A 26,174-nucleotide genomic window follows, 5' to 3' on the forward strand; every position below is an offset into this window, starting at 1 on the left:
AGCCACTGGGGCGGATCCTGAAAGTGTTTTTGAGTTAAGAATATGTATATTAATCGGGAATGTCAGCTATCATCACACCAAATTTCAACCTTATCGGTTTAGTATTTACTTAAGTATGTATTTGTCACATGCAAAAGAGACAATGTTGGTTCTTTGAAAATGCCAAATGGCATCACTCCTACCATTTAATTCAGAAACAAAATATAACTGTATAACATAACTCGATAATAGTACGTTTTGGTTAACTAATACCGTTCATACTTATTTAAGCTACCTACGATACAAAACCAATGATAGATTTTAAGGTACAGTAAAAGAACGTGTTTAATGGTTTGCACTGTAAACAAAAAAAACTATCACAACAGTTACAAACCGAAAAATAGAAAGAATAGGAAAATAAATAAATAGGATAAATAGGATAGATAAATATGGAAAATAGGGTAATTTTCTACAACAATATTTTAGTGAAATTATATAATCAGGAAAATGGAAATTCACTCAGTCTATAGACTTGCTGTGGCAGGGGGATTATATTGCTGTTTACACAGAAATAAATCAAAAAAATAAACCTCATAAAACTCAGGATAATGGCCTGGCAATGATTATAGGATCTTAATTATTTCTTATATCCATGAATGATTTATTTTACAACGAATTGTTCCCTGTTAAATATTATTACAGCATTTCACAAATATTAGTACAAACTCAGTATAATAGATCAACATAAACAAATGAAGTAACTGAAAGAATCATACACTAATGAAATTACATTAACATATGGTTTGACAGCTCCATTTAAGTGAGGTTAAATAATGTTTACATTCAGGCTAGTGACATCATTATTTTGAATTTATAATCCTTACCCTCTCTGTTCTAATATTCGTGCAGTAATTTAATATGTTTGAACCAGCTGTGTGGTATTGTGAAATCAAAATTCATTTGACAGTTAGTTCTGCTTGTTTACATTTTTAAACTTTGTAGGTTTGTTCTTTGTTACCATGGATACCATCGATCAATATTTACTTTTAAATCTCTCACCTCAAATTTTTGAATGCCCACGGGGCAGAGCCCTAGGACAATATCGAAGCGGGAATAGTTCTATATGTATCCTCGGAACTGTAGCTTCATTTGTGTGCAATTTGAGCCCACTAGGTTCAGTAGTTTTTGAGATTAGCTCATACAAACACACAGACACCACCTCTTCTTTATAATAGTATAGATTATTTATTTACTATTTTATTTTTTATTTACTAAACTAAACTTTTACTAAACATGTGACACTTCAAATGATAAAATAATTAAGGGGATTTCACCACTGAAAATAGAGAAAAATCATAAAACTTTCAAAAAAAGTCTTTTTGCCTGATCATGTCATTTGGAACTATTAACATTTGTTTTATTTATTTACCTACATTTTATTTCTAACATGTGTTCAAATTATTATTTTGTTTACTTGTTGAATTGTTTGTTTACTTACAAATTGTGATTTAATAAAAACTTTATATTTTTTTATAGAAAATGTGAACTTTTATTAGGAAAATTAGTGGAATCATCAATGACGACGAGTAAAATGGTAAGTAGAAAAGAATTTGACCTATGTCTAAAGAAAAGGAAACTACTAGAACTACGCTTGAACAAACTCAAGGATGATTTACGTACATGTGAACATTCTCAAGATACATGCACTTACTACTCAGATAAACATAATCCAGATAGCAATATGGACTGAAATTGAAGTTACACAGTCAAATATTGAACTTCACACAAATTCAGTAGAAAGTGAATTAGAAATTCGATGGCAGTTAGAAGAAATGTATAGAGGGATACGGACATTCCTTGAAGCAGAAAAGAAAAAGTACATTACACATGCAGCAATGTCTGCTTCTGCAACATCTCAAAATGTATCTAATATTCCTTTCCAGCCGTGTACACCAGAGGAAAGTTTTCAAAACTTCACTTGACGCTTTGAAAACTACAAAATATTACGGGGAAACTTAAGTCCAAAAGTCAAAGTGGATTTATTTTTAAAGGCAATCACCCCACAAATACATGAACAGCTATAAGATCTTTGCATTCCAGATGACCCACATAACAAGCCATATGAGGAATTGATTCACATCATGTTAATGGCTCAACTAGAACCAAAACCCAGTATTTGGGCACGTCAGCACAAATTTACGACACGTACCCAATTATGTAATGAATCTGTACAAGCTTACGCTAATGCTCTTAGAAAGCTCAGCGTAGAATGTCAGTTTACTTGTACAAGTTGTAATGAATCCGTGTCTGAAATTCTACTTCGAATGCAGTTTGTCAGGAGACTAAAAGACTCTGATATACGTCTTCAACTTCTTCAAGATAAACTATTGCAACCGTTTAAAGAAGTAGTCGAAAAGGCTGCTACATTGGAACTAGCGAAAAGTGGGAGCAGAATACTAAAGACAAATGAAAATCAAGAGGAAGTACACCAAGTATCAAGAACAAACAACCAGATAGTAAGTCAAGTAAACAACTATCTGAGTATCAATCTCGTTTGGAGAAACTAAGGAACAAATGCTATAGTTGTGGTGATGATCCACATAGAGCACATCAATGTAAGTTCAAAAATGCAGAATGCAACTCTTGTAAACGTTTTGGTCACTTAGCAAGAGTATGTCTAAGAAAACCAAACAAAGAAGTAAAACAATCAGATGAAACCGCAGAAAATACAAGTGATGACACTCATGAAATTTAGGTACCAACTTCATTCAAAATCAAATGACAAGTTTATGCTCGAGGTAAAAGTGGAAGGACGACTCATGACAATGGAATTAGATACAGAGCGGCTCTTAGCATTGTGTCACTCAAATGTTTCAACTCAAGACATACACTGGGGAAATAATCAATCCAAGAGGAGTTGTATTTGTAAGTGTTCAGTATAAAGATCAAAGTTTTGTTGGAAAACTGTACATTGTTAACAAGTGTGTAGACTCTAAATTCGGAAGAGAATGGATAAGAGGGATTCAACTTGATGCAGCTGACATACATTCATTAAATTTGAGTGAAGAAAACGAAAACATTCAAGAACTAGATGATTTTATGATTCGATACGAAGACATTTTCAAAGAAGGCATTGGGAAAATAAAATAACAAACGAAAAGTCATAGTCATAGTCATAGTCAAGAATCTTTATTCATAGTATACATAGTTGTACATGAATAGTGTCAAATAAGTTAAAACTAATGCTTAAAACTATGATATCGCCATTTTCAATTCGTCTAAAGAGTACAAGGACAGGTCCATTAAATATTCCTTGAGACGTTTTTTAAAAATGTTGGGTTTTTGTTCTGTTTTTAATTTTTAAAGGAATAAATTTTTAAAATTCATGTCCTGCATTGACAGTCTTTTTTTTGAAGAGCTCTAATTTGTGTTTTCCAATTACAAAATTATTTTTGTTACGTGTATTGTAGTTATGATTATTTTCTTTAATTGGTGGAATAAAATATTTGTTTTTGACAAACATAATACATTCAAGAACATACAAACCATAAACAGTGAGGATCCTTAAACGTTTAAAGTGTTCTTTTGCAGAATCATCTTTGTTCATTTTTAACATAGCTCTGATTGATTGCTTCTGTATTGTCAAAATTTGGTCTAGATTCGAATTTGAGGTGGCTCCATATACACATATGCCATAAGATATATGGGATTGAATATGGGAAAAATAGATCATTTTTAAAACATCAACACTGCATAGTTTTGACATTTTTCTAATCGCACAAAGACCAGAATTTATTTTATTGATAACAAGTTTACAATGTTTGTCCCAAGACAAGTTGCTGTCCAATGTCAGGCCAAGGAACCTTACGGCTTCTGTTATTTCAATTGGTTGGATATTTACTTCAATATTAGGATTGGAATTGTTTTTGTTTTCTTTTGTTTTGAATGTGACACATTTGGTTTTACTTTCATTTAATTTTAAATTGTGATTATTAAAAAAATCCTCAATACAAGCTATTTCTATTGTGGATAGCAACTCAACATCTTCTGCAGTTTTCCCAGATACTTTAAGATTAGAGTCATCTGCATAAAGATACAAACCTGTACATGGGGCAAAATTTAGACACTTTTTAAAATTTGTTAAGTAACAAATGAAAAGTAAAGGTCCCAGGACCGATCCTTGAGGTACACCAGATCTTATTGTGCCCATATTTGAACTGTATTTTGATTTAGGCTATAATTGTATTTAGTGATGTGAGTTATTTCAACAAACTGTTGTCTATTTGATAAGTATGATTTAAACCAATTAAGAGAGTTATACCTGATTCCAATTTTTTCTAATTTAAAAAGTAATAGTTCATGATTAACGCTATCAAACGCCTTCGATAAATCCATGAACACTCCCAACACGTGCTCACCCTTGTCAATTGACTCAATGACTGATTCAACAAAGCTAACAATCGCTGTAATAGTGGACTTATCTTTCCTAAATCCGTGTTGGATGTCTTCTAGGATTGAATTTTCTTCTAAGAACACAGGTAATTGATTAGAAACAATTTTCTCGTAAATTTTAGATATTGGCGATAGCAAAGATATTGGTCGGTAATTACCAATATCTGTAGCCTCATTAACTAATTAGATTGATAATTAGATTTAGGAATTGGTATTACTTTAGCAATTTTTAAATTGTCTGGAAAAATGCCACTAACAAAAGAGGAGTTGATTAAATGAGAGAGAATTTTACTTAGCTGCTTTTTAGCGAATTTCCCTATAGGGAAGTAGCTATTACCGTAGGTCTCATGGTAAGACCTAAGCCCGGGACCGATTTACTTTTTCATTTTGATGTCCCCAGAGGCCAAAAACACCATTCGTTCAAATTTATATATATATATATATATATATATATATATATATATATGTGTGTCCATCCGCACAATAACTTGAGTAATTTTTGTCCGATTTTGATCAAATTTGGTTTGAAGGTGTAAGGCGGGATTAACTTGAATGAGTTCGCGAACCAGCATGATCGGACTATGGGAACGGGGGTTTATGGGGGGTTTTATGGGGTAAAAATAGGTTTTTCCCATTTTTGACCCTAAAAACACAAAATTTCACAATTTCTTTTTAAACCATTTTGTAGAGCTTAAAAAAACAAATAATTTAGTATATTGAAGCGTTATTATGCGCCTAATTGTTACGGAGAAAATTCCAAAAAATTGTAATTTTAAAATTCCCATGTTATTCTTATGAAGAATAAGTCAACTGTTGTTGTTTGCTTGTTTGTGAACATATTTTGATCAAATTTGGAAAATTCATTAATTTCTTACTAAACCACAGTACCTTTTAATATTTTACATAAAAAAAAACTTTTTACCCCCCCCCCCTGTTGCAGCAAACCTGTACTCATTAAACTAATTCTGTTTAAATTGGGAATAAATGTGATATTTTTAAGGAGACATTTTAGTTTAAATCCAATCAGGCAAATGGACATTCGCTAAGTCTGCAGGTCTGCTGCGGCGGGGGTATTTACAAATTTTATGACTGACATTGGAATCCCGTCATGGCTGGAGGATAGTTTGTTTTTAAAAGAATTTATAATTTTTTCAATTTCATCTTTATTAGTGTCACGAAAATAGAATTGATTTTGAATATTGACACAGGTTGAGCCGGTTGGAGATAGTTAGTTGTTCACGGATATCTCTGGAAGTCTGTTGGCTACAAGAAGGGGACACATTAATAGGCCTGTCCTTCACAACATTGATAAAATAAGAATTGAATAAATTACTAATTTCAAGAGGATCTGTAACTCTTTTGTTTCCATTTACTAAAAATTAGGGATGGTCAAGTCTCGAAATTTCGGGAAATTTTCGGGAAATTTTAAATCTCGTTACACGAGACGGGATTACTTTTTGGCCGAGATTTTTATCGAGACGAGAATAAAAAAAAAAAAAAAAAATTAAAAACGCCTGCAGAAAGTCAATGCAATACCCGCAATACAGGAGCGTGTTGTAGTTGCGTTCCCTTTGCGAAGGCGTTCTTATTTAATTAATTCTTTAAATGTAAATATTACTTTTTATTTCAATAATATTACTTAAATAACATTTGAAAAGTTTTGTTAAGTGTAAGCAGTGTAAGGAATGTTTTATTACTATAAAAAGTCAAAACAAGTAACTATTTTATAAAAATTAATATTGCTTTTATTTTATGATTTATTTTATTTTGGGATAAGTTGAACTCTATCCTAACTGATATCACTATGTTTCCTAATCGTAGGCATTTTTAGGCGGTAACGAAACACGTGATACGGCACCGGTTGAGGGTAAGTCGCGACTGTCACGTGTCGTCAGCGTTGACTCCCGCCCCTACTCCTATGATATCCTTATCTCGTTCTTTTGTTGTCTAAGGATATGAATGGCAGTGTTGTAGATAATGTTAGACTCGAATGATAATTTTTCGTTCAATATATGCTGTGGGTTTTCCTTTGACGCCTTGTAAATTTCATACTCTTCAACTGTATCCATGTATCGGCCTTTATTACAGAACTGTACTATTTCTAAATTATTGTGAATATCAGTGTAATTGTGGTTGTGGGAAATTAGGTGGTTTGCGTACGCTGATTTGGAATTTGCCTTAGGCTTGTGTTCCTTGAACCTGGTAGAAAAATATCTTGAAGTGTGGCCAATGTAAAAATTGGGGCAATCGTTACATTTCAATCTGTAAATTCCTGTTTTTTCCATTCTATTGGTTTCAGGTTGGCACTTTTCTTTGACGATGGTTGAGAGTTTATTGGTAGTTTTAAATGATACAATAACGTCATTTTTAGCCAATTCGTTTACTAGGGTGTGGTTCAGTACAACACCGTAGTTAGCGCTGACGTATCTTTTATTGCTGTCTTGTGGTCTGTTATTGTTTTTATTGCGTTGTCTACTAATCAATTTATCGATCAAGGAACTATTGTAGCCATTTGCAACTGCTATATGCTTTAAAATATTTACTTCATCGTTGTAATCAGTGGGACTCAGTGGGATGGAAAGTAAGCGGTGGACAAAACTATTGTATGCGGCGGTTTTATGGTTATGTGGATGGTGTGATAACGAATGAATTGTCTGATCAGTGGTAGTAGGTTTTCTGTAGATTTTAAAATTTAAATGGTTATCGCTTCTGGTAATGGTGACATCTAGGAAATTAATTGATTTTGTTTCTTCAATTTCAAGGGTGAATTTCAAGTTCTTGTGAAATTTATTTATGTATGTATGGAGGAGGTTGATTTGCCTCTCGTTACCATTGAATAAGATGAGGGTGTCGTCCATGTACCTACTATAGTGGATAATTCTATTGAGATTTCGGTTGGAATCGGACCAAAGATGTTTGTTTTCGACATGGTTCAAGAATAATTCAGCGAGTATACTTGAAAGCGGCGAACCCATTGTTAGTCCCTCGTTCTGGATATAATACTTGTTCTCGAATTCAAAGTAGTTTTGCTTCAAGACGTTTTGGGTTAAGAAAACCACTTCTTCTTTTGCCTTCGATGGTAGTGAAGAATGTTTGTCCAAATTATTTTTGAGTAAAATCATTGTTTCATTAACTGGAACGTTAGTAAATAGATTGACAACATCAAAAGATGCTAGGATGTAAGAATCTTTTAGTTTTATGTTTGAAACCTTATTTACTAAATCTATGGTATTCCTGACACTGTGGGGTCTTTAGCTAGAGTTGTGATGTTATTGGCATCGATGAAGTCCTGGACCTTGCTAATATATTCATCCTTATCTATGACGACTGTGCAGTTACCCTTATCTGCCTTTGCGATAACGGCGTTGTTCTGTTGTAACTTGAGTCTGATACTTTGAGCGACTTGTTTCAAAGATCTATACTTCGATAAATATTGTATCCTAGGTTTGGGGTTGTTCATGTATTTGTGGGTTTTGTTGGATATCATCGCTCTGGTGATGTCACGTGTCATGTTGTTTTTTAAACACTTAACGGCAGTATCTGCATTTAAAAGTTCAGAAATTAAACTGTTTTTCCTGTCGTTCGGAAAGTTGAAGTTGAGTCCTTTGTTTAATAATGCCAATTCTTGGTTTGAAAATTCTATGTCTGTTTGGTTCAATAACCTAGGGTGGAAATTGTGTTTGCATGCTATTGTTTCGATTTTTATTTGTGCCTTTACTATAGAATCAAATTTCTTAGCTTGGGTTTTCTTTTTGTATTGTACTTTCTTTTGAATTTGGGATTCTAACTGAAGAAATACATCGTTTTGCTGTGCAGGGTGTAAGTTGTTCAAGAGTGTAAGATGTTTCCCTAAAAGAAGTTTATTTATCATACTCTTTTTAGCGTACAGACTTGATTTCATTCTTTATCCAGGTTTTTTCAGCAACTCTTTTAGCTTTCCTGGCAGCTGTGGAGTTATTGGAAATTTTCATAGAAACGTATTTTGGCACAACTCCGTATTCTAGACATTTTTTGTTAAAATGTCACAAACCGCTAGTGTCAATTTTTAATCCAGAAAAGACCTTGCCAACAATCTCGGCAACACGAATATTCAACTATGTTCATTGTTCTCTCCGGATTCGACTATGACATAGAGTACAGGCAAACCGCTCATCATTGCAATGCAGATTATCTCTCACATTTCCCTATCAAAGTTGTTCAAGAACATTCTGTAGATGACCTCTCGAAGTACCACATAAATCAACTGGAAACACTCAATATCAACAGTACCGTGGTGGCTAAGGAAACTCTCAATGACGCTGTTTTAGGTCCAGTCCTACAGGACTTAAAATCGGGATAATCTGTTGAGCAATACGGATTTCACGATAACGAGCTGTCCATTCAAGATGATTGTGAACTGAAGGGCTGGAGAGTCATGATACCTCAGTATCTCAGACCTCATGTGCTTCGGGAACTACAGGTACCTCATTTAGGAGTAATAAAAATGAAGGCTTTAGGTCGCAGTTTTTGCTGGTGGAAAAGTATAGACAAGGATATTGAAGAGATGGTAGCTGAATGTCGACAATGCATTGAAAAATACAACAACCCGAGAAAAACTATCCATCCATGGGAACAACCTTCTAATCCATGGGAGAGGGTGCACATTGATTTATTAGGACCAACAGATGGCCAGTACCTGATATTAGTGGATGCATTTAGTAAGTGGGTAGAGGTGATACAGACAAAAACAACTACAAGTACATGGACAGTCCAAGAATTATGGAAAATCTTCTCAACATTTGTTTCTCAAGAGTTCAAAAACTTCATGAATGAATGTGGGATTATTTACAGAACAACGGCACCATACCATCCAAACTCAAACGGCCAGGCTGAAAGATACGTGCAGACTGTCAAGAAGGCGTTAAAATCCATGGAGGGAGAAAAGGGTACACTGCAAAATAAAATCCAAAGACTTTTAATGAAACTCAGGCAATCCCCTAATTCAACTGGTACATCAGCATATCACCTGATGTTTGGAAGGAGTGTACGAACAAACCTCGCAATAATTGTTCCAACATTAGAACCGAACAAATATCAGAAGAAGGGAGTCCAAGTCGGTATAAAAAGGAATTTCAAAGTTGGAGATACAGTGCAAGCGCGGGAATATGTCAATGGTTCGTCCAAATGGTATTCGGGCTATAAAACTAAAAAGCAAGGACATGTAATGTACATAGTTCAGCTAGAAGATGGACGAATAATAAGACATGTTGACCAGCTGATTCTTCGTAAAGTGCCGCAGCACAGTAAATAGAGGAGGAGGTGTTAACATATGTTTTATTTAGGGATGGTCAAGTCTCGAAATTTCGGGAAATTTTCAATCTCGTTACACGAGACGAGATTACTTTTTGGCCGAGATTTTTATCGAGACAATAAAAAAAAAAAAAAAATTAAAAACGCCTGCAGAAAGTCAATGCAATACCTGCAATACAGGAGCGTGTTGTAGTTGCGTTTCCTTTTCGAAGGCGTTCTTATTTAATTAATTCTTTTAATGTAAATATTACTTTCATTATTTTAATAATATTACTTTAATAACATTTGAGAAGTTTTGTTAAGTGTAAGCAGTGTGAGGAATGTTTTATTACTATAAAAAAAGTCAAAACAAGTAACTATTTTATAAAAATTAATATTGCTTTTATTTTATGATTTATTTTATTTTAGGATAAGTTTAACTCTTATCCTAACTGATATCACCATGTTTCCTAATCGTAGGCATTTTTAATAAGTTAGGCGTGATTAATAAAAAAATGTTATGCTGATGTTATTTAATGAAAGACTGTATATATTCTTGCCTATTATCATTATTTTAGTATTTAAACAGTCATCTAACAATGTTACAAAATCAGGTAAAAATTTTGAACGTGCATTTCCCGTTGTGTATGAGAAGAGAAATCTCGTCTCGATCTCGTCTCGAAATTTTATGAGAAATAAAAAATCTCGTCTCGTCTCGTCTCAAACTAAAAATCCAATCTCGTCCATCCCTAGTTTTATTTACATTTTATTTCTAACATGTGTTCAAATTATTATTTTGTTTACTTGTTGAATTGTTTTTGTTTACTTACAGATTGTGAAAAACTTACTTTCTATTTTCTTATACAAAATGTGAACTTTTATTAGTAAAATTAGTGGAATCAACAGGAACCTACTGAACAAGAATATAGTACCCTAAGACCTAATATCTGTAACCTAACCTAACCTAAGTATGAAAAAATAACATTTTTTGCATACACGTCAATGCCCGAAATTTCACATTTTTACTTTCAAACGCGGTTTTCCGAAAGTTTGAATTTTAACAAATTTTCTGACAAAAATCGACATATCTTGAGAACCACTTGAGATAAGAGTTCATATTTTCACCACATAGATCTTTTACTAAATATTTAGGTAGAATTAGACTTTTATGTAAATACGTTGCTTAGGAAAAATAATTTTATTTATATGCATGTCTTTTTAAAAAAAATCCAAAGTTTCCTCTACGAATTTTTATAAAACACTAATGCTACCATGATAAATCCACCTAAATATTTAGATTAGATCATTATTTTCAAAATTAGACCATGAGCAGTGCAAAATGTTGCATAGTTTCTTAGATATTTCACTTTGAAATATGGTCTAAAAAACGTGCAAAAAACCAGTTTTTATTCGCTGTAGGTTGTATGTGACAACCTTTTGGCCGTTTCAAATTTTTTTTATTTTTTTATTAGCTCACTACGGTACACACTAGGAAAAATAGTTAGGCCATTTTTATTGCGTATTTAAAAAATAAGTATTTTTTCAGTGGTGAATCCCCTTAAAGTAATATTTACACGTAAAGAATTAATTAAATGAGAACGCCTTCGAAAATGAAACACAACTACAACGCGGATTGCATTGACTTTCTGCAGGGGTTTTAATTTTTTTTTCTAGTCTCAAAAAAAATCTTGATCAAAAAGAAATCTCTTCTCGCATAACAAGATTTAAAATTTCCCGAAATTTTGAGACGACCATCCCTAAAAAAATAAGTACCGGTAGCAATAGATTGAGTAAAACTAATAACTATTTTCCTGTTGCAGGTATTAAGTTTTATAATGCCTGAATTTGAAAGTGATATTTGAAAGTGTTCGGTTGTTGCAGAAGTCAAAATTGGTCAAAATTGGCTCAAGACGAATCCATTCTATGATTTTGTTGAATTTTACGATGCTGTGAAGGCTGACCCATGTTTTAGTTTGTATTCAGGTATGTGTCACAATTTAATTTTTTTTTTTTTTGCTATAAGTGCATGGTTTACTGTATGGAGATTAACCAAATTCAGCATGGTTTGCAATGGTTATCATTTTATTGATATATTTTGATTTTATATATGTTTTAGCATAGTTTTTATTGACGTTACCTATTATGAACACTGAGCGGTACAGCAAATCTTTTGAATCTTTTTGACAGTTTCAGATGACATGTTATATTAAAAGCACTGATAGGCAATAAAAACCGAGATCATTTAGAAGTCTTTTAGGTAGGCTAACTTGAATTACTGTACATATGAAAACAAAATGCAAATCTGGACCATTAGTAAAAGCTGCAACTTACCCATGTTTTCAAAATCGATTGAGTCGGCAATACACTTCTTGGTATCGTCAACTGCAATTGCCTTTTCAAAAGCTATCTTTTTAACAATTTTGTTACATTCTTGATATTTGAGACGAGCGTCATTGTCTTTTGGTCTTGCTTTCACCACCTAAAATAAGATTCAAAGTCATAAGTAAACAGCATTTAGGCGAATTTCCCATATAGCCTATGGAATATTAGCGAATTTCCCATATATGGAACAAGCTATTACCGTAGTACTCATGGTAAGACCTGGACCCGGGACCGATTTAATTTTTCATTTTGAGGTCCCTAGAGGCCAAGAACACCATCCGTTCAAATTCATATATATATATATATATATATCTTACTAATATTATAAACCTGAAAGTTTGTGAGTTTGTGTGTGTGTTTGTGTGTATGTTTGTGTGTGTGTTTGTTGCTCAATCACGCATAAACTACTGGACGGATTGGGCTGAAATTTGTCATGATGATAGCTCACATTCCCGATTAACATTAAAGCATATTCTTATCCCAAAAATCCTTTCGGGCTCCGCCCCAGTGGCTCTGTAGTTCCCCATGTTAACCTTATGATTTTTCATATCTAAAAGGAATTAATGAATCTTAACAGCTGTTTCAATTAAACAAGTTGGTTCTGTTCTATGATGTTCAATAGCATAAAAGTTACAAGGATTACCAACAGGGTGCAGCACTATTATTTTTTTAAATTTATGACAATAGCTAATTTTCAACCAAAAGGTGAGTGAGCGAAGCGAACGAACTTCAACCAGGACGTGAATGAGCCATGCGAATACTTATGAAGTTAAACGGGGCAAAGCCCGCGGGTACATCTAGTATTAAATATTTAAGTAAATAAGTACAACTGAGCACCCTGAATATTATATTTTATAAAAAGAAGTGACATGTTTCGGACATTAGTCCATTTTCAAACTTCAAAATACATTAAACACTTAACTGTTGTTTATATTGTTTGTTTGTAAATAAATATAATTTTTCTATACAGATGATTTATAGAACTAGACAGGATTTGGAAACACATTTTTGTTACTGATTATTTAATTTTCAAATTTGGTCAAAGATTGGGTTTCTTGAAGGAATTTGGCTATTTAAAATATGATTTGGATTTTTTAGATTTTTTTCGTATATGAAATATTCTTCAGTTGAATCCATTCGATTTCCTTTGTTTAAAACTTTTAGAATTTTCATGTTTTTTAAATTTGTGTAATTGTGGTTGGTCGATAGAAGGTGTTCAGCAAAGTTTGATTTCATGGATGTTCTGTTGTTACTCTTAAGAGCTTGAATGTGCTTGAGCACATTTTCTTATATACGAAGAAAATTTAAAAAATCCAAATCATATTTTAAATAGCCAAATTCCTTCAAGAAACCCAATCTTTGACCAAATTTTAAAATTAAATAATCAGTAACAAAAATGTTTTTCCAAATCCTGTCTAGTTCTATAAATCATCTGTATATAGAAATTATATTTATTTACAAACAAACAATATAAACAACAGTTAAGTGTTTAATGTATTTTGAAGTTTGAAAATGGACTAATGTCCGAAACATGTCACTTCTTTTTATAAAATATAATATTCAGGGTGCTCAGTTGTACTTATTTACTTAAATATTTAATATATCAGCAGCCCTATTACGTGAACACCTAAATTAAAATATATATACCGTATATATATATATATATGTGTGTGTGTGTGAGTCCGTTAGCGCAATAACTCAAGCAAAACTGATCCGATTTTGATGAAATTTGGTACAAACGTGTAAACCAACGTTTATTCCAGCGAGTTCGCGATCCAGCATAATCGGACCATGGGAACGGGGGTTTATGGGGGGTTTTATGGGGTAAAAATAGGTTTTTCCCATTTTTGATCCTAAAAACAAAAAATTTTGCAATTTCTTTTTAAACCGTTTTGTAGAGCTTAAAAAAAGAAATAATTTAGTATATTGAAGCGCTGTTGTATGCCTAACGGTCACGGAGAAAATTCAAAAATAGTGTAATTTAAAATTCCCATGTTATTCTTATGGAGAAAATGAAAATTGATGTAGTTTACTTGTTTATGGATATATATTGATAAAATTTCGCAAATGTATTTATTTCATCCTATACTATTGACGTATGGTAAAAAAACAGTTTTTACCTTCCCCGTAGCAGCAAACCTAAGCTCTCGTTAAATTTAATGTTACTTAAATAGGGAATAAATATGTCTTATTTATGTAAATATTTTGGTAAGAATGTAATCAGACAAGTTAAAATTCGCTTAGTCTGCAGGTTTGCTGCGGCGGGGGTATTAACTTCCACCTTGACATCATTATTGTCACCCGCTATACCAGGGAAATAAAAAACAGCTCCTGCATTCGGAGGGACATTATCATATCGTAACTCGTGATTGCGACAAAATCACAAACAGTTGAAATAAATAAAAAATCCTTAAGCCAATTACCAGGGTGTCTATTAAATTCTAGATAAAAAATTCATGGACAATTCCCGTACATTTAAGGACACTTTGTCGTAACCTTTGTCGGTGCGATTACCAAATATATTTTCCTGATTTGTCAAACTGTATTAATCTTGTTCTTCACTGTGATGTAATAGAGATAAAAGTAAATAATAATAGACAGTTGAGTTAAATTTCAAAATATAAATTTATTAAAGTAAAAAAAAAAACATAGGTAGGTATAGGCCTACTATAGGTAAAGCTATACCTAGTTAGTGTAACAAAAAACACAACCAACGTCTCCCGCGACTAGCGATAAAATGCTAAAAATATCTCCATCGACCATCAGTCACGGAAACATTTTCATACAATATCATATCCAATCTAGGCGGATTAATTTGGCATGATTCGCCTTAGCACAACGTTAAGTTCTCGACTAAGTTATTTTAGAAAAAAAAAAAAACTTTAATGCACGTATTGTAACTCGGTTCTTGGTACAAAATCTGTATGGTGAGCGGCTACCAGTAAGCACAGAGTAAGATTATCTTTTCATTTGCAAAGTTAACATCGACATATGACAATCATCAGTTTATCTTAGACTCAATTACATTTTCTTGGTATATTTTACAGCTCTTTCAAAGAATCAAAATACCCAGGCCTAGACCTAAGTATTTAGGAACTGAGGGTTATCTATAGGCCCTAAGGGTCAATGTCACAGAATGGGATAAGTTATGTCTCAGGTATAAATAAAAAGTAAAACTAAATAAAAAATAATTAAATGTGTGTACTTACTTATTTACCTTATTTCCCAATAATATATTCCTTTATTTTAGCAATTACATGCATAATTTAAAAGTTTTATAGGTTACAGGCACATATTTACAGTCCGGTCACTTGTCTCCGGTCACTAACCTAAACATCAAATGAGATGTCAAATATCGAAAAAACTCTAAAAACACGACAGAGCTTTGAATATATGTTCTACGTAATACTTATTATTCGAATACGTCATGTGTTCAATCTTACAATTGGTCGGAATATTGATTTTTCGACCTCATACGTCAGTCTCCAAGTGCCACCGAGATATGGACTGTGAAAATGACGTAGCCCGCCAAAGCAGCAAAAAAAGTTGTAAAGCGCGGCAAATCATCCCAGCCTTGTGAGTACCTTTGTAAAGTTGCTGTGAGTTGAAGTTTTCGCCAGAAGAAGTGTTGATTAAGAAATTATAATCAAAACAACAGGTAAGAAACACATCGTACCTTAATTATGTTACAGTTTGGTCACTCACACTAATCCGATATATTCCAATAAAAAACTGGCAAATCAAACGTTGGACTAGCTGTAGAATTGTGCACAGAGCATAACCTGAAAATGAGGCCTAGTCTCGTCAACTAGCCTAGGAGCTATATAAATAATATAGTTTAAGGATTACAGTCCGGTCACGTTACCGGAGCTGTTTTTCCGTGACCGGGCTGTAATATAGTGCCAAAAAGTATAATAAACGCAGGTTGCGTTTATTTTATTATATTTTTTGATATTCTAAATTTAACTAACAACAAAAATATTAAATTTTAACTAAAAATACCTAGTTTAAAAAAAAAAAAACTAAATTGTTATAAGAAATTTGTTTCCAAAATATCCAGGTATGAATGAATTTCCGTTTTAGTTCTTTGTTATATATTTAATATTTGTCGTTTACGATTCTATGGTTAGTTTTTAACCATATGTAGGCCTAAGCACAAATATTCGCATAACAGGATGGACGCTTACTCAAAATCTTAGTTTTAGTCACGGCGGCGGCAGCCTGGTCACGGTGGCGACAGCCTGGTCACGGCCGCGACAGCCCGGTCACGGTACTGATTTATAAAAATTAAGAAAAATGCATTGGTAATTTATTTTTTTTTTACAATAGGTAGTTTGTAAACTAATTGTATTTCAATGTTACTGAACTTTTTTCAAATACAAGTATATACAAGTAGTTTTTTAATTAACTATGATGGATTTTGTTGACTTTTAAGAGGAGTTTCTATTTAATTTCACCTTTATCAATCACTTTTCATGAAAAAAAAAACTAACATTTAGTCTTATAAAACTCAAACTACAAAAACCAGTTGAAATAGTGTTATTTCCTAATTATCAAAAATTTTGTTTTTTTTTACTGAACAATATTTAGTGTTTTTTTTTTTTTTTTTTATATAACAATAGGTGTAACTTAACCAGACTTGGTGACCTGAAAAGAAAAAAAAAACTAAATAAAGATTTTAAGCTCTGCTGCTGATTGATTTGTATTATTTCTGAATGGTCACTTCTTATAATAACTTAATATTAACAAAATATTTTATAAAAAAGTAAAAAAAAATTGGCAAATTATCACATTTAGTGACAATGACCCCTAAACTGAGTTTAACAAACAATGAGGTTATTGAGGTTATAATAGCAGGCAAAGTCACTATGATCATCATTCTAGTTCATAAGATTTAGATTGCTTAAAGCATAGCCTATAACACAAAAAATAAATATGGGAAACAAAAAAACGTTGAAACCTGAACAGGCAACAATATAAGACAAAGATACATAAAATGACATTGATTTGAGACCAATTAGGCCTGCATAATGAAAAAAAAATTAATGGAAACAACAATACCTACTTGTGGTTTTGTCAATTGAAAGATAAAATATCATTAAAAAAGGCTTTTACTTACAAACCAAGACTGTAGATTAGTTACAAGTTTAATATAATAACCATAAACAGTTTTATGGCAGTAGGCAATGGCCGGGTAATTGAATCTTCAAGATGAAAGTACATACAAGTAATAAGTAAAATTCAACAGCTTTATAAAACTATTATTTCCATGATAAAATAGGTTTGGGATCTAGGCCTAATAATAATTAGGCCTACCCTAGTAATAAATAAAGAAATTGTAAAGGAATAAAAGTGGTACACAGCTTTTATGAGCTAAGCTACTGAGTTATGGAGTTCTTGGAAGTAGGGTACACAGTAATTGACTTGGCACTTGATTGCAATGACAAAATATTAATGGGTTCAACAACGCTTGTGGTTTTGTCAATTCCTCTACGCAGTTCTTTATCACACAACTTGGACCGCGTAAGCCAGCAATTTTTTAATATAGCCTATTTTTCAAGTCCGTTGCAGAAAGTTTAGAAAAGTTCTGATTTAGGGGTGTGATTTAGGCCTACCTATGTAAAAATGTATCTAACTCCTAAACTATTCAAATCCTCACATACAAATCAGGTATAAAATGAATTTTTCAAACATTATTTTAACCTAACATTCCCAATGCTGAAAATAATGCGTATCACCTTGAATTATCAAAATTATACTGCCCTGATCCTTACAACCCACCTACTACAAGTGGGGTGAGTTGCGACCCATAATTTGCCAATATCAGACAACTATATTCTACAGACAACTTTGAGACGTACTTTACTTCTACTACCCTACTTACTTACCGCTTCAAAGTCTCTTAGAGCTTGTTTAAACTTCCCAAGACACATGTGAGCGGCAGCTCTCCTGTAGTAACCCTTGATGTAACTTCTGTCAATTTCTATGGCTTTGGTCGCATCATTTAGGGCATAGCCATAGCACTCAGTCTTGAGGTAAGCAATACTTCTATTACCATAATATACAGCCACATTTGGATTAACTTCAATTGCAGCAGAATAGAGTTCTATTGCTTTATTGAAGTCCCCCTCTGTATTAGAAAATAAATAAGTTTATAAATTGCACAAAAGTCATGACATCGATAACAAAGATAAAGACATTGGACTTTACAATAATGTAAGGGTAGGGGAGAATGGGGCACATTTGAACGGTTTAAATTTTCCGTCATGTTTATACTCGCAGGCCATTGGACCAGCTGTAAAATGTAGCCCTCAAATCGGACAACAGGTTGCATTCATCTCCCTCCATTTCTGATCAGTTCTTAGTTTGTTGTTGGGAAAATAAGTTTTAGAGCGCCACAAGAAAACTTTTTTAGGAGTAGGGATTTGTAAATTTTCCATAGAAAAACTTCATTACGGATAAGTTTGATCCATTTACCTTATGGCTTATACATATTTAGATACAATTATGCATTTCAAATTGATAAATTACAATTCAAGAAAACATAATTTAACTTTTTGCAAAATTGTGCCTAGTGGGGTAGATTTGAACAAGAGTCTGAGGGGTACATTTGAACACCATGTTTTCCTCTGGTAAGCATGTTGTTCAAATGTACCCCAACTGATTATATTTGTTTCTCATACAAAACAGTAATGAATAATAATAATTTAAGACTATATAAGCTTCCTCAACCAACAATGAGTGTAAGAACTGCACGTGTAGCGAACGAATATAATTTGCTATTAACTTTGCAACATTTAGCTACAAATAATGTGAATCTAAAACATTAAAAGAAGAGTTAGTTCTAATAGAAATAAGAACTGTTTTTATCAACTCACATGCATAACAATTTCTGTAAAATAAAAATTTTCATTTTACTTAATTCGTGTGTTCAATTGTACCCCACTTCTTGTTCAAAAGTACCCCACCAGTGGGGTACTTTTGAACGATTTGCATACCTTTGCAAAAACGGATATTGCACATTAACATGTTAACTTGGAGTGCTTAAAAAATAACTAATTTAAAGCTAAGATTATGTTACAACTAAATCTAATAATGTTTTTATTAAAAACACGTAAATTCACCTATTAAAAAATTAAAGTTTAAAAAGTGTTCAAATGTACCCCACTCTCCCCTACAGTTTCTTAACTGGGCTACGCTAATATTGATTGAAACTATCAAATTGAAAATATTGATTAGTAATCAATATTTTTAAATACAGTAGAGTCCCACAAACTCGGCGTAATGTGGACTGGAAGGGTGCCAAATTATCGGGAACTAGGGTTAAAAATAAGAACAATACAACTTTGACTTGAGAATGATTTGACTTGAGCTGGCTTGTGTCCATGTTCAACTCGGACTCAAAATATCACTAATTTTCTGAGCCAGGTGATGGCCGAGTTATCCACAATGCCGGGTTATCGAGTGCCGAGTTTGCGGGACTCTACTGTATATCTATTATAAAATGAAACTATCATAACCTAACCTAACCAACCAAACTTGCTGATGGTGAAAACATTGCATGAAGGTTTACTAATCGAATCGATAGTTTCAATCTATATTAAGTTAGCGTAGCCCAGTTCAGAAACTGTACCCATAATGGAAACTGGATACTATGGAACAGTTTCAACTAGGCTAAGTTAACCCTCCGAGGGTCACGCGTCAAAAAATAGACGCACAACACACTTTGTGTAGGGTCACGCGTCGAGTTTAAGACGCACAAACATCATTTACGGCGAAGGCTCTATGACTGACTGAATCGGATTGAACTGGATCGAGTTAGGTATCGTTCTTTCCGTAATATTCTAAGCTTTCTCCAGAGGCCTGTCTCTAAGCGCTATTCATTTTAGTTCCGAAAATATTGTAGCAGACAGCTGACGTGCGTGTATTTGTAAACAGCTAGGTTCCCCCGGACCGATGACTGATGTGTTTTATTACGTTTATCATTGTTTTAGTGTTAAAAATCAAAAGTAGTGATATACGTGGTGCATTATAAGAAGATTTAAGTGGTTTTGAAGTGCTGGTTGATGATCCTGAAGAAGTAGGTAGTGATATTGATGTAAATTATCAGCCAGATTCCTAGCTGTGGTTAGGCTATGCATTCTTAGCTAAACGCTATGGGTGAAATCCGTTTTTCGCTCATAACTTATTTATTTGATAACTTACCTCGCTATATGATTATATATTTGTAATCCTCATTAAATTTAGAACAAAGTGGCTATTTTCAAATATTTATAGGCCTATAATTTATACAATTTCATTGAGCGCAAACTTATTTTTTTTTTGAAAATTTTCGAAATTATATTTTTTTTTACCTAAAAATTTTTTTTTAAAAAAATGTTCCTTATGTTTTATATATAATATTGAAGCCCATGATTTTCCAAACAAAATGGTATATAGAACATTAGAATTAACATTGTTTTAAGCTTCTCAGATCCGTTTTAATAAAACCTTGCAAAGGGGCCAAAAATAGGTGGACATTAAGGCCTAAACTATGGACACTCGGAGGGTTAAACTATTTTAAAATCCAAGCTTTAACTAAACTTAGGCCTAGTCTCATTAAAGCTTCCATGACAAATAGATTAAAAGTTAGGCCTATCCAATTTAGGCTAACTTACTGATGTAGGCCCTATTTTGTGGAAACTTAGGCAGTACGATATCCCCAGGTTGTCCCCCGGAACCAGTCTAGTGCACTTAATTTAAGTTACTTATTTCATGTTATAAGTTAAAGGTTCTAAGTTCAAACAAGGGCAGTGTAGTCCAACGTCTAGTAAAACATTGTCAATGGGATAGGCCTCTTCCATTTTCTTTACCTGCCTACCGGTAAGAAAGTTTAAATTTAAACAAATGTACAGGCTAACAGTGCATTTAACAAGATTATAATTTTGACTGGCCCCTTTCAAGATCAAATGAATGGTTTCAAGATAAAATCAGTCGATTGTAAAAACAAATTTACATTAAATTTACCAAAGGCTTAAAACAGGTAGGCCTAACCTAAAAATTGATCTTACTTTTAAAGTACACATTTGCTTCTTCTTTGATCGTTTCGGCTTTCTTTGCATCAGCATCAGATATTATTGAATTACTTGTGACACTCATCTTGTAAATAGTCTTGATTCTTATTCACCGAAAAATCAAATTAAAATGAACATAACTTAAAAACTTTTCAAGTAAGTTTACTTTTACAGGGCAACGGCAACGGGCAAACGGGGAAACGGCAATCAGTTAGACTTGACTTAGACTAGACTAGACTCAGTCCACACTTCAACTTCACACAGACAGTCAGGGGCCTGACCGTCTGACTTAGGGGAGGTACGATTGAGGCATTAGTTCAAAATTCCTCTGTGAACAGCGCTGTAGTAGAGAGCATTTTGGCAATAAAGGTTTACTAATCGCAAAAATAGTTCTGTTTATAAAATAAAATTATAAATGCCTCAAATTCAATTTTATAATTTTTTTATTATAAAATTACTATCATAACCTAACCGAACTAACCAAACTTGCTGATAATGAAGTAATATAAAAAAGTTTATTAATAGAAAAAATAATTATGTTCATTAAATAAAACTAGAAATTGCTCAATTAAAATTTTATAATGACTTAATAATAAAATTAAACTGTCATAATCGACCGAACCAAACCAACCAAACTTGCTGATAATGAAAAAATCTTAGTCAAAAAGTTAGTGACACCAGCGGGATTCGAACCCGGGACTCTCAGCATATCAGCTCGGCACTCTAACCACTAGGCCACCGAGGCTGATGGCTGAAAACCCGTATTGTTACGGTAATGGTGTTCCCTCTGCTAATGAGAAGCCCACAGTTGTCATCGTAACCTTATGCTCATCTATACCTCCCCTGAGTAAATACCGACAGTCAGTTGTCAGTAGTGAGTCAGTCCAGTCGATTAACGAAGAGCGCAGCAGCAGCGTTCTAAAAGTTACTAGACTATACAACAAAAATATCCAATACCTTTTTGCAGGGCCGGGGATAAGGGCTAGACCACTCCGCTGGTGTACCTGCATCCCGCTCGATTCACCCTGTGACGTCTCGTGGTTGTCAGCCGCGCCTGTGCTGTAGTGGGACCGCGCCGAACTTGGACAACGACACACGCGGACAACGTTAAAGTTGGACAGATTAAGTTTCCAGGGTTGTCGTTTGCGTACAACGTTACCCTTGGACACATTTGAATGTGTCCAGATTCGTCGTGTCGTGCAACGCCACCCCTGGACAACTTAAAAACTTGTCCAGGTTCGTCGTTTGCATGCAACGTTAAACTTGGACACATTTGAATGTGTCCAGTTTCGTCGTCTCGTGCAGCGCCACCCCTGGACAACTTAAAAACTTGTCCAGGTTCGTCGTTTGCATGCAACGTTAAACTTGGACACATTTGAATGTGTCCAGATTCGTCGTGTCGTGCAACGCCACCCCTGGACAACTTATAAATGTGTCCAGGTTCGTCGTTTGCGTGCAACGTTAAGCTTGGACACATTTGAATGTGTCCATTAACGTCGTTGTCTGCTTTTATCGTTGTCTGATTGAGGCGGTGTCTGCTTTTAACGTAGTCCACGTTTAACGTTGTCCAACTTCGACATCGTCCCGCTGTAGTATGATGGCAATGCTCGGCAGCGCGCGCCCTGTTTCGAATTAAATTTCCCCGCTAAATTTAAAGACCAATGTTGTTAACCTCTGGCATTCTTAAAAGGAAAGTAAATTGTCTATGGAGTGGTGTAACTTGTTCATAATGAATATTATTATTTACTATCTATATATTAATTTGAAACTGTTTTTCTTTGTGACAGCTATTTTGAGAGAACGGCTGGGCGTAAACTCGGTAGAGGTGTCTTAAGAAAGGTCCTGGTCTGTAGATGAGCCATCAAAAGAGAAACATGGAGAATTCCCTCGGGGCTCTGCCTCAGTGGCCTTTAAATTCCCATCCCATGTTATTCTTATGGAGGAAAACGAGGTTTTTGTCACAGCTAATTTGAGAGAACGGCTGGGCGTAGAAACTTGGTAGGGGTGTCTAAAGAAAGGTATTGGTCTGTAGGTGAGCCCTCAAAAGAGAAACGATGTAAATTTCCTTGGGGCTCTGCCCCAGAGGCCTTTAAAGTTCACTCTGCAATTTTGTTTACATTTCGACCATATGGATAATTTTACACTACTTTTAATGAACCAGCTGTTAATATTAAAATTGTATTCAAAGGTTTACTGAAACTGTCAAAATTAAATGTTTACATTATTATTTACCTATTATTTTTAATGGATTCTCCACTGCATGGCAAGTTTTTTATAGTTTCAACAAAATGATGATTTTATGATACGTTTGAAATGTTTTGTTCAAAAATCTATGCTTTATTGCTCTTAGAAAATTTTAAATTATGAAATAAGTGTGACTTATTAATTTCAAAGGAACATATAACTATTCCTTTTTGGGTTAGCTTATACATATTGTAAGGTTGGCACTTGCCTTTTTTCCTACTTTCAATCACAATTTATTTTTAAATTCAAGAAAGAAAACCTGAGATTCATTTATTGGTATAACAGTTTTTGATAATCGGGTTGAAAATTGTGTCATAGATGAGTACGTTGAGGATGAGAGCTGTGTTCAAGTTTTGGAATAGACTAACTACGGAGTCTATGGTTTTGGTAAAGTAGGTGAACTAATGTCAATTCAGGTATAAAAAAAAAAATTGTGTACACAGTTTTTACTTTGATGTACACATGTAGCTAGGTTGAACAACGCATCTAAACCTCACGACATACAAAACATTCGGAAACACAACAGTATCATCACATCTCATCGCATTTGCATAATTTGTTACCAAAGCTGGACTAGGTTATGGATTTGGTTCCGCAAATGTTCAAGATTTGTGATAAAATTTCCTACAATTATGGTTCATTCCAATCCACGAAATACATGCACAGCTTTATGTGATCTATATGGCCAAGGCAAAACTACCCCATAAGTTAATGAATTATCAAGTAAGAACAGGATGATTAAATAAATACATGGGTCGATGTGGCAAGAGAAGGATTTAAAATTGCTGAGATCGAAGTAAGAATGTTACTGTCTTCTGGAGAATCAGATATTTTTATCAAAAAAAAAGATGAAGATTTACCTCTTTTAAGATAAATCCGGATACAATCTGAATGATTTTCCTAAAGCAGATGGAATTAGTGGTTAGTAATAAAAATTGACTCTTTCCGTAACATGATAGACTAATTATATGAACTCATTCTCCCATATAGTGAAAGTGGCTTTGGTATGAAACAAACTCATGAACAAACAATTATAAGACTCCTAAAAAACCTTTTGGGCAACCTAAAGCCGGTAAAAAGAAAGGTAGGAAATATTGTGTTTAACGAATTCATCAATCACGTTTTTTAGGGAACACAATCGTCATAGGCCTACTTATTATTGCTTATCCTCCCTTCATATAACTAAGATTTTAATGATTTCACTCTATCCAACGCAGTTAGCTGAATTTACATAAAACCTCAAGATTAACCGTCAATTTCGACGGGGTTCCACTAGTTTATTATTGAAGATCAAATTACGAAGAATTGTCCTAGACTTTGAACATGTGGTTACTTTAATTATGTTTTTGAAATGAATATGAAATATTTAACCAAATAAACAATTTATTTGTGTTCCTTAAGGGTTTCTCGAAATAAAAAAAAAAACATATATTTAGCCTTTCTGAATACAGTAGTAAGATTTCTATTCAAAATTATATTCAAGTTTATTTATTTTTAAAATTTTTAAGGCGAGCTTACTAAAAAAGGTTAAAATAAAAAAAAATATTTGGGTGGCGATCCCTAAATATTTAATTAGAATTTACTATCATGTTCTTAAACTTTTTTAAATGTAAAATAAACTTTTGTAAAAATGTAAAACTCAAGCAGTTTTAATGATTGTTCTGTGACAATTTTGATTGTTTCAAGAAAAATATTTATCGAAAAACCTCAAATAACTAATATATAACAAATTATACAGTCACTGAAAATCATAAAATAATTTATTCTTGTAAAAAAAAATACAACCGACTTCAAACGCTCTAAAAAGAATAAAATAATTTCAATAAAGTAAACTTTTGTATTAGTCAAGCTCACGTATTTCAAGACGGCTCTATCTGCAAATATGAATTAAATAAAAGATTGAGAGTGTATTTTGAAAATCAATAAATTGTAGCTGGATAACATAAATATATAAAAAAAACCTACTGAACTGTTTTGTTATAAACAAAATCAAAGGAAGTATTTTCTTGTATTTTATGTTTACTTCAGAATGAATGCACTACGAAAATAACACACACAAATGTTCTGTATGAATAGGATAATAATTTATTGTGATATTATGATATATAGGATCTTTTTTAAGATACGCATTAATACCACTATTAGATTATAATTTACTATCTTATTAAAAATTATTAATCTTTAATCTATTAATTATTAATCGTTTTGTATTTGCATAGGAGTCATATTTTTCTCAGCCCACTTAGTTATAGCTACAGTAGTAGTATTAGTAGTGTATTAGTTTTTTACAGTTTTTGTTCAAAACACATACTTTCTAAACACCTACAATTTCAATATTTTTAGGCCCCTATTAGCCGTGAGCAACATGTGGCGCAGCTAGCGGCGCCGCAGGCGGAGCCGCCGGTGGCCCACAGTGTTTTGGAACCTGGAGACTAGTCGCGCGACACATTTGTAGCTCGCTCAAACCGCGGAATTCACCACAACACTCTAGTGTCAAACATGGCTTTGAGCAGTTCGGAGCTCCTTCTACTTGTTCTCCTGTTAAAAAAAAAGAGGCGAAGAGTCAGGCAGTTTAGGAGACATCCCATTCTAGTGCCTAGGCTCAGCAAAGGCATTTATTACACTCTGTTCGACGATCTTTGTGCTCACCCCAGTAAGTTTTTCAACTACTTCAGGATGTCTAGGGCCTCATTCGACGAGTTGTTTTCTTACATCGAGAGTGACATCACTGGACGTGATAGTGAACTGAATAAATGTATTCCTGCCAAAAATACATTTATATATAATGTGTATAAA

The 26,174-nt window shown here is 33.4% G+C and overlaps 1 protein-coding gene across 1 annotated transcript in view; it reads right to left on the reverse strand.

Annotated features, from left to right (window-relative positions):
* The window catches only part of LOC128982961 (serine/threonine-protein phosphatase 5), a 161,350-nt gene extending 140,017 nt beyond the window's left edge, over window positions 1-21,333 (reverse strand). The window contains exons 1-3 of the mRNA XM_054402071.1: window positions 21,132-21,333; window positions 17,970-18,211; window positions 12,031-12,178 (exon numbers count right to left, since the gene is read on the reverse strand). Of these exons, the coding sequence (XP_054258046.1) occupies window positions 12,031-12,178; window positions 17,970-18,211; window positions 21,132-21,219 (478 nt within the window). The 5' untranslated portion in view covers window positions 21,220-21,333. The remainder of the gene's footprint in view (window positions 1-12,030; window positions 12,179-17,969; window positions 18,212-21,131) is intronic.
* Between the last annotated feature and the right edge of the window lie 4,841 nt (window positions 21,334-26,174).

Source organism: Macrosteles quadrilineatus, unplaced genomic scaffold, assembly GCF_028750875.1.
Source record: "Macrosteles quadrilineatus isolate MER2022 unplaced genomic scaffold, UCM_ALF_1.0 Scaffold_1__1_contigs__length_201487025, whole genome shotgun sequence".
NCBI lineage: Eukaryota > Metazoa > Arthropoda > Insecta > Hemiptera > Cicadellidae > Macrosteles > Macrosteles quadrilineatus.